This window comes from Trypanosoma rangeli (genome assembly GCF_003719475.1).
Source record: "Trypanosoma rangeli strain AM80 chromosome Unknown Tra_15.4_contig_00293, whole genome shotgun sequence".
In the NCBI taxonomy this organism is placed as follows: domain Eukaryota; phylum Euglenozoa; class Kinetoplastea; order Trypanosomatida; family Trypanosomatidae; genus Trypanosoma; species Trypanosoma rangeli.
In genome coordinates, this window is record NW_021706036.1 from 12,765 (window position 1) to 23,698 (window position 10,934).

Here is a 10,934-nt window from a genome sequence, read left to right on the forward strand (position 1 = left end):
GGAGCCTTCGGCGCCCCCTTCGCCTTTAGCCTACGCTTGCTGGCCAGCCGCAGCTTCACCGGCTTTGTGCCCAATTTCGGCGTCACTGGCTTCGCCTTCGCCTTCGTGGGCGTGTGGAGTGCGTCCTTCGTCACCTTTGCGACATGCTTGGTCGGCTTCTTTGCCGGCTTTTTGGGGGAAGCTGTCTTCAACTTCCCAGAGTCCGCTGGCTTCACGGTGGCGTGTGACGGTGGTGTAATGCCAAGTGTCGGCACTTTTGGGGGCACCATCTCGAGCAGCGGCGCAACGGGGGCCTTAAGAGCCGAGGCGGCAGGCTGCCCCAGGCCCTTGGCAGGCAGCACCTTCGCTGCCTTGGCAACCTTTACAGCCCCCTTTCGGAGAGCGGGGCGTGCCATGAAACGATACGAGAGTCGAAACATGTTTTCGATGTGCAGAAACTCGTGTGGCTTCTTTTAAAGGTTGAATAGGACGACGTGTAACTACCGGCACCCGCAGAAGACGCAGAAAACAAGGGAAAAAGGAAAAAAAAAGAGGTGTGAACGACGCTTGGCGAGAAGCACAGGAAAATAATCGGCACACACACCCCACCACAGCTACAGCCTCAAAGGGTGGGAAAGCAGGGAAAAAGCCTGCATACATGTATAAGGAATAAAAGAGAAAGTAAAAAAAACGGAATAAATGGCGGGGTTTACCATGTGGGGTCCTTGTTGCCGGTCTTCTTCTTGTCATTCAGCTCGAAGTGCTTCGTGCGCTTGAGCACGTTCTGAACGATCGACTTGCAGCTAGAGCATTGGAGCTTCAGCACAATCTTCTTTGTCGTCTTGGCTTTCTTGTGGAAGATGGGCTTCGTCTGACCACCATAACCGGACTGTTTGCGGTCGTAGCGCCGCTTACCGCGCGCATACAGACGTGCCTTGCCTGCCTTGTACTGCACAACCTTGAAGCTCTTGTGCGCGTTGCATCTTGCATCCGGGCAGTGCATTGTCTTCTTCTTCGGGTAGTTCACCATCCTGATGCTACTGCCGTGTGTGTGTGTGTCTTGCACCCCTACCTTGTGTGTGTGTGTGTGTGTGCAAAATGAGACCAAGCGAGGTAGGCAAACAGAACAAAAAAAGTGGGGAGTGATGAACACGCCAAGAGAAGGGCAGAGTGCAGGACACAACTGCAAGACAATTCCATTGCAGTAAGAGTGTGCCACTAACATTTATGATCATGACGTTGTGGCCACCTCTGCACCACAGATGCATTCCCACAAAATAGTTTCACAACACAGCCTAGGCATACTCGTCATTGGCGACGGCTGCTGTCTGTTCGCGACAGTCGTATGCGTAGAAGTTGCGGTAGCTCAGGAGGATTGGAAGAACAGTGGCTTGATGGCCTGAACGCACTATATCGTCCAGCTCAACCCATTCATGCCACTTTGGATTTATCATGTCTATCAGCTCTGACAGAATAGACTGCGCAGAAATGTCTGTCATTAGTCCATTCGCAATGAGTTCTTTGGCGATCTCTTTGCAGAAGCACCGTAGTGTTTCAATCGTCACAAACGACTTGGTCTCCTCGAGATCAAGTATGCTCCAGATGTATTTCATCGCCGGGAGAGTCGCGGCGTGCTCTGTGGCGATGACAAAGTCCAAGTACGTCTTGTAATCCATGACGTGTCGTTTACCGCTGTGAGGGACGTGACACTCAAAGGTCCGATCAATTACCAGCCGGGTGAAGCTGCCGTCACTGTAGCGAGCGAGCTCATCCACAGTAAGAACACCGTCCCCGTCAATGTCCAGACTCGTAAAGTGCTCGTAAATGCGAGCCATAAGGGCCAGAGAAAACCAGTTATCCATGCAGAGCACATCCGGCTGGAGAAAGTCGGTTGAGCCAGAGTTCCAGTACAGCTGGCTGCGGCGAACTTTCAAAACGACATTCCCCGTCAAGGTTTTTATTACATACATATCGTCTTTGTCATTGCCTTCACCCTCGTAGAAGAGCACAAGGGCGGGAATCGTGTCGTCTTCGGCGGCGTCGGCTGACACCAGCGTCGCGGCCACGTCCACTGCGCACCCTTCTGTGAAAGCTGCTATGGCATCATTCGCATCACTCTCAAATATCCTTAAAAGCTCTGAGAATACGTCACTTTTCATCATGCTTTCGATAGATATCGCCCCTGTGCGCCTTGTGTCACACATAAACATAAACTTCCTGGAGGCGTGGCAAAGGTAGTACGGCTGCATCCAGGGCGGCATATCCCTAACCAGCCGCAGGTTGGGCAACAATTCGTATAAAAACGTCTCAATATCCTCCTGCGTGAGACCGTTTGAAAGGGGGGAGGACGCACTCGGGGGACACACCAAAAGATGCGTGACCCTCGTGACAGGGTCCTGAAGAGCCGGTGGTAAAACTCTGGCCACCAGCTCAAGCTCTATACGCATCCTGTACAGAAGCAGGCGCTTTGCGGCGAAGGCATACATGGGAACCGCAGCTATTGTCCCGTCTTGCGCGCGCGGGAAGGCAAGGAATGTTGCCGGTGAAAGAAAGGGGTGGTTGAAATAGAGGCTCTTTCTGGCCTCTCGCTCCTCCGCGGACGCCTGATTTTCCTCCTCAGGTGAAACGTGAAAAATAATACTATAAACGACCTTCCTAAATCCAATGTAGGATAACCGCAGTTCATCGTACGACTCTACCGTGTCAAGCGCATCCGTGTTGTTTCGCTCCCGGTATTTCACGATGCTTCCCCAAAGCTCGGCCGGGTTAGTGTTGGCGTACAACTGCGTGATGTGAGCCGTAAGGTACTGCCGCTGCGCCTCGCACACCATCTGCATCGTCGCCCTCTCACAGGAGGGGATGGAAGGAGGTAGCGATAGCATGAAAACCCCTGCATGAGCACATTCATTTGTGTGAATTATTATTATTATTTTGAAGAAACAAAAGAAAGGGAATGAAAAAAAAAAAGTGGGGCGATGGAGATTGTGGACAAATGAGAGTGAAGACGATAGAGATGGGAACAACAAAAATAAACCCACAACAATAAATGAGGAGAATATGGGAAGGAAACAGAAAAGTTGTGCGCTATATATATATATATGCATCATACGCTTACAGCAATCCTCGTATCTGTGACATCTCCCCGGTCCCGAATAGGGAAGAGTGTGAGAAAGGGACGCCCCCCAACTGCAGGTTCCCCTACGGCCCTGCCGGCCTCGAGGCCCCACAATCACGGCATGACTCCCGATCCCTAAAATTCTTGTAACCACACCTGCAAACCCAAAGCGAGGGGTCAGTTGCGCCGTCCTCCTTTGCAGACGGTGATCTGCAATTTTTGCAACTTATCCTTGAAGAGAAGTTGAGAAAACCACACTGACCACAGTGCCAGTCGTCGGGCCGTAAAGACATTGGGGCCGACGGTGCGGAGACTGCTAAGGCTTCACGCACGCTACCGCAAACCTCACAGGAAGTGACCTGCTTTTTGTTGACGGCATGACACGCTAAACACATCCACGGTGACTGCATGACCCCAGTGGTATAACCGGCACCAGTGCTGGCGGCCCCGGTGGGACCCACAGCAATGGGCTTCCACCCGCACCGCAGACACTCCCTGCGTGCGCGGAAGTTATGCGCGTTGCACTTCTTACATATCCAGTCACCGGGGAGTAGTCGCGAGCTGCTCCCTTCTCGCTGCCTATCACTTAACTTCCGCTCGGTCTCGCACGACAGACAGACCTCCCGCTTCGCGAAGTTGTGCGCCCCGCATGCACACACCCAGTCACCCCGCCTTAAGCCGTTGTACTTTGTGTCCACAAACTTCGGCGGCTCACCGCCGACGAGAGAAGGCTCCGACTTCGCCCTGTGACACTGAAAGCACACCGCCCTCGATGCAAAGTTGGAAAACCCGCAGACACACGTCCAGTCGCCGGCAACATGCGGAAAAAAAAGCGAGGGTGTCGCCTGGTGCAGGCACCGGCAGGAGATCCCCACCGCCACCACCGCGCAACGAAGCCTACTAAACATGCACGAAACACTATTCACAGCGCCCATCCACGGCATAAAGGCAACTAAGAGGGAAAGCAAAACAAAAAACGACATAAACCGACACAGCACACAAACGGGCACAAGCGCGCAGCAACGCCCGCAAAAACACGGAGGGAAAAAATCTTTAAAAAAAAAAACATCAGTCATCCGACCATCATCAGCACACCACCCTTCACCACCTCGGCTTTCATCTAGCAATATGCGCATGGCAACTGCATGAAAAGAGCTTGCCCTCTTTTGGTCTTCTTTCTGCTCTGGTTGCTCCTACTATAAGGCAACACAGCAAGACTTCTGCATACGGGTAGATGTAAATCGTGTTCCACTTCTTTGTTCCGTGTCATTTTATTCCTGTAGATACACAAGATGGTTGTTTATTACCAAAACAAAACAAAAAAAAACGCCTAAAAATCATCTTTTTTTTTTTTTTGTCCGCGCCCATTGCGTGTGTGTGTGTGTGTGTGTGTGTTAAGTGCGCACTACTTGGGGGTGGGGGTGGGACAAGAAGCTTAAGCCCATTCCTCGGTGTCGTTGGTGTACTCGTCAATAGATGGCAGAGCAGCCGGTGTTGCATCTCCCTCTGCTTCTCTCGCCAACGAAGGAGGTGGCGCGGCTGGCATGTTGCCGGGCGAATTCAGAGTTGCGGCAGACGTCAAACAAGGTAGGTCAGCAGGCAAGCCTAAATTATTGCCGCGTGAAACCGTGGGGGGCTTGGACGCCTGCGGGGATTCCAAGCAATCAGCGCTGACACCTCCCTCCTGAATGGTCTCGCTGGGTTCATAACCCAACTGCTCGTCGCTTGTGTTTCGCTGCGGCACGCGCCCAACAACTTGCGGTGGTGACGCTGGCACGCTCCGCATGTTTGGGAAGAGATTTGGATACGCTGTTGGGCTAGCGATGGCTTCACGCACGCGCGGCAGCGAGGCGACTGCAACCTTCCACTTCATCACGACCTCATCCACCTTGTTGTGGCAATAGGTGCGGGCATAGAAGGCGGCCTCGGCAACCTTCCCGGTGCGACAAAGCAGGTCCACATTATCCGTGTAACGCCCGGTTAGGTGGAAGCATGTGAACGCGACATTTGCCTTCCCATTCGCAATACACGTGTCTCCCAGCTTTGATATGGCGTCCATGTCACCCTTGCAGGAATAGAGCAAGAGGAGACCGTTGCTGTCGCCACAGTTGCGCAGAGCTCCCTCTGCTAGCTCCAACATACCCTTCTCAAGGGCCATGTCCGCCACCTGCTTCCAACGGACCACAGACGGAGACCGTTCTGCTATCTCTCTTGCCAAAGAGAGTCTTCCTAGCTGCGCCGCCAAATCAAAGCGATGGTCATCGTCGGTGGTCACTTCCAGCGCCATCTCAAGATGATTCTTTGCCTGAAGAAATTGTGCTAGCCGCAGTCGTTCACTCGTCGCAATGGAAGGGAACAGTTCCTCGGCGGTCGCAAAGTCTTCACGGACAATCGCTGCCATGTATTCAATAACATTCAAGCGAAACAGATAGCTTGTAATGTTCTTCTCCTTGTCAATGCATAGAATTCGGTTTTCCCTTGGCAAGTATCCAAGGAGGTACTGGTTTCGTGACAGCACCGCAATGCTGTTGGTCTCTCCGCCAATGTAGTAATTCAGTCGATGCGCTTGGTTGACAAATAAGAGACAATCCCCAACCCATAAAACCTCCTTCACACTCTCATCCACCTCCTCTACAACCTCAAAGGCAAAGTCCAGCCCCTCCTCAGGGGTGCCTTGCTGCGTCTCAAGAAACTCCATTACCGCCTCACCGCTAAATCGCAGCGTAAAGAAGGATGTGTCAGAGACTATAGCCAACAGCTCCCCACTGTCGCTCCACTGCACCATCTTGGGGTACTCATCGATCTGACGAATAAGATTCAATGTTGCCCAGTCGTAAAAGGTGACGCTGTACGCCGTGCAAACCCCCAAAAGCGGACCACTGAATAACTTCTCTGCAGATTCATTGAGGCTGATTGCAGCGCGTTCCTTAAAATTTTTGTAAATCTTCAACGTCATGGACGTCTCCAACACGGCGTAGGAACCATTCTCAGTACCCCACACAAAAGAGAGACACCTGCCGTACGTTTTGGGTCGCATGGAGAGCGATGAAAGAATCGTGTAGTCATTCTCTCCAATCACAGCAATGAATTGTCCACTAGGGCCATGCGCAATTGCAGAGGGCGAGGTCTCGAGAGCACCCATGTCTTTTGTTGGGAGAGAAAGCACATCCCCATCAACCACGTCATTTGGAATACCTTTCGCATCAATACGTGTCACCTCATTTCCGACTGCCACAAGAATTTTTCCGGCGGAGTCCATCGAGTACACGGGTTTGTCCTCGCCCACCTTGTACACCACTGTCCCGTCGTCGTATCCAACCACCAAAACGTTTGTGTAGCGCCTTGCTGCCATAGACCAGCCCCGATTCATTCGAGAATGATCAACACTGAAAAGAAGGCGGTGGGTCTCGGTTGCGATAACCTTCATTTCCATATCTTCCGCTAGTGTAAAGAGTACAGGCTGACTGGGGTGAAACAGGACTGCGGTAACGTTTGCTGTGTGGTATGAAAAGACCTGTAAACAGGCCTTTGTTTGATAGTCCCACAAACGCACAGTTTGATCATCCGCACCGCTAAGCAAGTAGGGTTTATCACCGCCAGGGTAATAGTCAACACAGTTCACGCCATCTACGTGCCCCTCAAGCTGAAAGTTTGGCACCGGGCTGTTGATGCTCCAGACTTTTACGGTGAAGTCTAGTGAGGCTGTGGCGAAGGTGGAAGGGTCCTTGGGGTTGAACACGACGCCCATAACGTAATGCATGTGGCCTTCGTGGGTGTTTACATGCTCCCAGTTTTTGCTCCAGTCCCACTGTCGAATCGTCATGTCATCAGAGGCGGTCAAAATAATCGGCAGCTGCTCATGCACCGCAATGCCGCGGATGTAATCATCGTGTGCCTGAAAAGTCTTCGTTTTCTCCATTGTGTTGTAGTTGAACACGCGAATCATCATGTCATCCGTGCCACAGACAAAGGACTGAAGTCGAGGAATGAAGCGCACACATCGCACTGGCAACCCTGTGCCTGTGTCAAAGGACTTGAGCATCAGCTGCGTCTCAAGATTCCACAGGTTGATCACGCCAGAGTACAGCGAACAGAGGAATAGCGGCTCCTTCGGGTGCATATCCACCATCTTCACCCGATTACTGGGCGCTGACATCAACGTCCCCAGTGCTGTTACCGCTCTACCTGACATGGTTGGTCTGGTCCTCTTAGAAAATACAAAAAAGAAAATGAATTCTTCTTCCTCCTCCTCCTTTCCGCCCTCTATGATTTTCACCGCTCTTTTTCTTTCTCCTCTCTTTTCCCTTTTTGCACTCTTCTACTACAGCCGTTCCGCACGTGTGTGTGTGTGTGTGTGTGTGTGTGTGTGTGTGTGTGCGTGGAGAAATGAAAATAAGGAAAACGAGGGAACTACGGGGTCCACTGCAGCACCGAACCGCAGCCCAATGTGTGCAATATCAAAAGCCTCTCCGCTCGATGCGCCCCGCCAGGCTAACGCGCACGTGCCGAGTGATTCAACCGCCAAAGGCAATTAAAAAGCAAGAAAAAATTCACAAGGGAAGAAACACGACGTCTACGCCCACGCAGAGTGTGTACCAATGCATGTGGGGGCGCCGCATTGATGGGGCGCGACCGCGCAGGAACCCGAAGACGCGTGCTTCCACCGCGTTTTCTCCCGGCGCGGGAAGGGGGGTGGGGGAAAGTTTAAAAAGTGACACGTACAGACACACACAAAAAAGAAAAACGTTCCTCCTCACACTAGCACAAAACATCCCATCCCTCTCTTTACCCTGCGCTCGCAAACCCGCACGAAAACAAGAAGCAAAACAAAAAAAAACGCCCAATTAAAAACAGAGACAAAAAAAAAAGATCCAACTCTCAGAGAAGCACAAAGAAAGAGAGATGCACAAGTAAAAAACTTTAAAAAAAAAGATGCGCCCAGTACCGGAGTTACCAAAATGGCAGCAATAGCAAACGAGAGGAAAAAAAGAAGGGATAAGAAACTATATATGAAGGAAGAAAAATTGATACAGAGAAGCAGTTGCAAAGCCATTTCAATATGCAATTAAACCCTATCAACCCTGTGAGCCATTTTTTTTTTAAACTCCTTCTTCTTTGATACAGCGGAGAAGGCCATGCCCCGGGCCCAAGCTCCCATCTAGCACAGCACCGTAATAGAGATGAAGGTAGATGTCATCGCCAGCAGCAACAGTAGTGATGACGCAAGTGCTGACACGTAACTGTTACCGCCAAGCCCAATGTTTCGGGGATTTTGGGCACCATCCGCCCCCACTCGAGTGCTTCTCGTAGAGTCCTTTGCGCCACGCTTATGTGCGGATGACAGCTCAGCGACAAGTTCCTCAGCTGCCTCAGCACGCTTGACAGCCTTTGAGGCCTCCTCTTGGATCCTCCGCTTCTCGGCTGCCACGGCTGCCTCGTGTTTTTGTCTTCTCTCCAGCTCTTCCTTGGCCAACTGCTTCTTCAATTCCCCGGCCATCGTGACAACTTCCTTCGCCGTAACCAGTGCTGTTGCCGCCTTTTTTGCCGCCTCCGCTGCCTTGTGTGCCGCCTCCGCTGCCTTATCAGCCTCCAACTCGGCCTTCTTCGCCTCATTTACGGCCTGCAACGTATTTTGATGGACGCTCTCCATAGCCTCATTCAGCGTAAGTCCGGTTGGACGCTGCACCTTGGAATGATTCAGCACCCAATAAAGGGCCAACACAACCGCCGTGTCAGCGTCGGCAGCGGCCTTTTCCGCATCAACACAATTCTTCAGCGCAGCGACAGACTCGTTATGCGCCCTCTTTGCATCCTGCAGAGCCGTACTCTTGGACACAAAGTCCCCACCAAGCGTTTCCAAGAGCTTTTTTGCCTCGGTGGCGTGATTTTTGGCCTCATTAGCATCCACCTTCGCCCTTGAGCAATGTTTGGAAGCCTCAGTAGCATTGTTAAAGGCATGCTCTGTTGCTCGCAAAGCCCTGCTTCTCGTTTCCTTCAAATCCGTCGGGACATTCACACTCGTTTGAGCCTTTGTCCCAGTTAAATCCCTTCCCACCACGTCCTGTTGTCTCCTCGCTTTCACTGATGCTGCATCCGCAAACGTGCCCACGCTGCCGTAGGACAGGAGAAGCACCAAGCAACACAGCACGTTACGCGTCGCCAGCATCTGTCTTGAGCTTCACTCATGTAGACAGAAAAGCAACAGTGGAAAGATATGACGCGTTGCCCGAACGCGCAACGGCAAGGAGAGAGAGAAAAACAACAACAACAACAACACGCATCTCAGCCTGCGCAGTATGCAACACACCCACAGCAAAAGCATGAAAAGAAAAATCAGTCAAGCACATTACAGAGCTTCGTCAAGGCGAAGGCAAAAGAAGGAAACAAAGACAAAGAAAAAAAAAACCCACAAAATCAACAATACCAACCCGAGTAGTGAGATGCACAGTTTTTACTACCGGGGTTAAAATAAGACCAGCAGAAGGTCTACAAAATAAAATAACATCAGTTTTTACCAAACGAACAGAAAGATAGCCAATTATGCTCATTCGCAGCAAATGTCACCTACAATTACTTAGATGAGACCCCAAGACATGACCACGCAGCTCAATGCAAGCAGGAGGAGGAGCAGCTCACGCACGCACGCACGCACCAAGAACTTCGTCATTCCTTCTTGTGATCGTATTAACCTCTGCACTGCATGGATCTGGCAGGGCCCCACTCCCAAGGCCCACGACTGTTTTTCCCAGTTTCTCTTCAGTCAGCTTCGCAGCCAACTCGGTTCTTTCAGTTCGTTTAGCTGCGGCGTCGGCTCTCACCCGCTCGCTTACACGTCGCACTTTCCCCTCTTTCGCCAACCTCCGGGGCAATACAACTGCAATAAAACCAACTTCCTTGACTGCAAAAAGCGCCTCTTCGGTTTTTCCTTTAGTTTTCACAGCGTTATTCCCCGCCATCGCCGCATTCTTCCCCACGTCGGGCGCTTCGACAATAGCTCGCCCCGCCACCAATCTCACCTTCTACAACACCGCCGTGGAGCGCTTCGTCCAGTTCAATTGTATGCAAATGGAGTGATCCAGTACCTCCCACACAGCCTTGTGCGTCTCCACCTTCCGACTTCAGCACAACCAAATTCGCCGTTCGCATCCGGCAACAGCCGCTGCACCTTCCTTCGCATGCAGCAGCGACCTGCTCAGCACAACGGCCCCCTCGTCAAGCTTCTTCAAAATCTCCTCAGCCTTCTTCTCATCCTCCAACGCCTTATCAGAGCTCTGCTTCGCTTCCAGGCAGTACCCTCTGGCCTCCGTCAACTCTGCCTGCGCCTTCAGCTTTGCTTTCAGGGCTGTCTCCAGCACTTCATTTATATTATCCGGCACCACTGCAGGAGTAGCATTCGCAACAGGAGCACCATCAGCCACGGAAGCACGAGTACGAGCAGACGATGGCGCAGCTGCCTCAGAGAGCGACAAGTGCACGCAGCACAGCGCAAGTGCCAACAGGACGCACGCCACACCGCACCTCATCGTCGTCATTGTGAGTAGAGTCGCTTAGCGGTGCAAAGCTGATCTACGAGGCGGTGGAGGAGAGACAAGCACAGCTGCAGCAACACGCACAGGCACCGCAAATAAACAAATCGCAGCGGCCCAGCGCCAGCAACGCACACCCCACGAGGCAGATGAAATACAAATGAGGGCAGCACACACGCACACACACACATATCCCCCTGCAGCAAACAAAAAGAGCAAAAAAAAAACCCAATAAATAAATAAATAAATAAAAAGAAAGAGACTAGACACCAAAAGGGCCCCAAGTGACGCACACACTCATCCAACAAACACAA

The 10,934-nt window shown here is 51.8% G+C and overlaps 8 protein-coding genes across 8 annotated transcripts in view, besides 6 other annotated features; all 8 read right to left on the reverse strand.

Moving 5' to 3' along the window:
- TraAM80_07239 (uncharacterized protein) overlaps positions 1-419 on the reverse strand; it is a gene marked incomplete at both ends in the record, with an annotated part of 720 nt that extends 301 nt beyond the window's left edge. The window contains one exon of the mRNA XM_029384041.1: positions 1-419. This exon is cut by the window's left edge and continues 301 nt beyond it. Coding sequence (XP_029236130.1) covers positions 1-419 — 419 coding nt within the window.
- A 269-nt stretch (positions 420-688) lies between these two features.
- TraAM80_07240 (60S ribosomal protein L44) lies at positions 689-1,009 on the reverse strand (the record flags this gene model as incomplete). The annotated part of the gene is made up of 1 exon (XM_029384042.1): positions 689-1,009. One exon carries the CDS (start codon positions 1,007-1,009, stop codon positions 689-691), a length of 321 nt encoding a protein of 106 aa, XP_029236131.1.
- A 44-nt stretch (positions 1,010-1,053) lies between these two features.
- Positions 1,054-1,073: a microsatellite.
- A 201-nt stretch (positions 1,074-1,274) lies between these two features.
- On the reverse strand, positions 1,275-2,816 carry TraAM80_07241 (uncharacterized protein; the record flags this gene model as incomplete). Its single annotated transcript, XM_029384043.1, has 1 exon — positions 1,275-2,816. One exon carries the CDS (start codon positions 2,814-2,816, stop codon positions 1,275-1,277), a length of 1,542 nt encoding a protein of 513 aa, XP_029236132.1.
- A 361-nt stretch (positions 2,817-3,177) lies between these two features.
- TraAM80_07242 (zinc finger family protein) lies at positions 3,178-4,038 on the reverse strand (the record flags this gene model as incomplete). Its single annotated transcript, XM_029384044.1, has 1 exon — positions 3,178-4,038. One exon carries the CDS (start codon positions 4,036-4,038, stop codon positions 3,178-3,180), a length of 861 nt encoding a protein of 286 aa, XP_029236133.1.
- A 424-nt stretch (positions 4,039-4,462) lies between these two features.
- Positions 4,463-4,489: a microsatellite.
- A 40-nt stretch (positions 4,490-4,529) lies between these two features.
- Positions 4,530-7,286, reverse strand: TraAM80_07243 (coatomer subunit beta'; the record flags this gene model as incomplete). The annotated part of the gene is made up of 1 exon (XM_029384045.1): positions 4,530-7,286. The coding sequence occupies one exon, from the start codon at positions 7,284-7,286 to the stop codon at positions 4,530-4,532; it is 2,757 nt and encodes a 918-aa protein (XP_029236134.1).
- A 146-nt stretch (positions 7,287-7,432) lies between these two features.
- Positions 7,433-7,471: a microsatellite.
- A 781-nt stretch (positions 7,472-8,252) lies between these two features.
- TraAM80_07244 (putative mucin-associated surface protein (MASP)) lies at positions 8,253-9,260 on the reverse strand (the record flags this gene model as incomplete). Its single annotated transcript, XM_029384046.1, has 1 exon — positions 8,253-9,260. One exon carries the CDS (start codon positions 9,258-9,260, stop codon positions 8,253-8,255), a length of 1,008 nt encoding a protein of 335 aa, XP_029236135.1.
- An 88-nt stretch (positions 9,261-9,348) lies between these two features.
- Positions 9,349-9,370: a microsatellite.
- A 356-nt stretch (positions 9,371-9,726) lies between these two features.
- TraAM80_07245 (uncharacterized protein) lies at positions 9,727-10,050 on the reverse strand (the record flags this gene model as incomplete). The annotated part of the gene is made up of 1 exon (XM_029384047.1): positions 9,727-10,050. The coding sequence occupies one exon, from the start codon at positions 10,048-10,050 to the stop codon at positions 9,727-9,729; it is 324 nt and encodes a 107-aa protein (XP_029236136.1).
- Positions 10,051-10,212: 162 nt separating this feature from the next.
- On the reverse strand, positions 10,213-10,617 carry TraAM80_07246 (surface protein TolT; the record flags this gene model as incomplete). Its single annotated transcript, XM_029384048.1, has 1 exon — positions 10,213-10,617. The coding sequence occupies one exon, from the start codon at positions 10,615-10,617 to the stop codon at positions 10,213-10,215; it is 405 nt and encodes a 134-aa protein (XP_029236137.1).
- A 173-nt stretch (positions 10,618-10,790) lies between these two features.
- Positions 10,791-10,810: a microsatellite.
- Positions 10,811-10,824: 14 nt separating this feature from the next.
- Positions 10,825-10,882: a sequence feature (A-rich).
- The last annotated feature ends 52 nt before the right edge of the window (positions 10,883-10,934 follow it).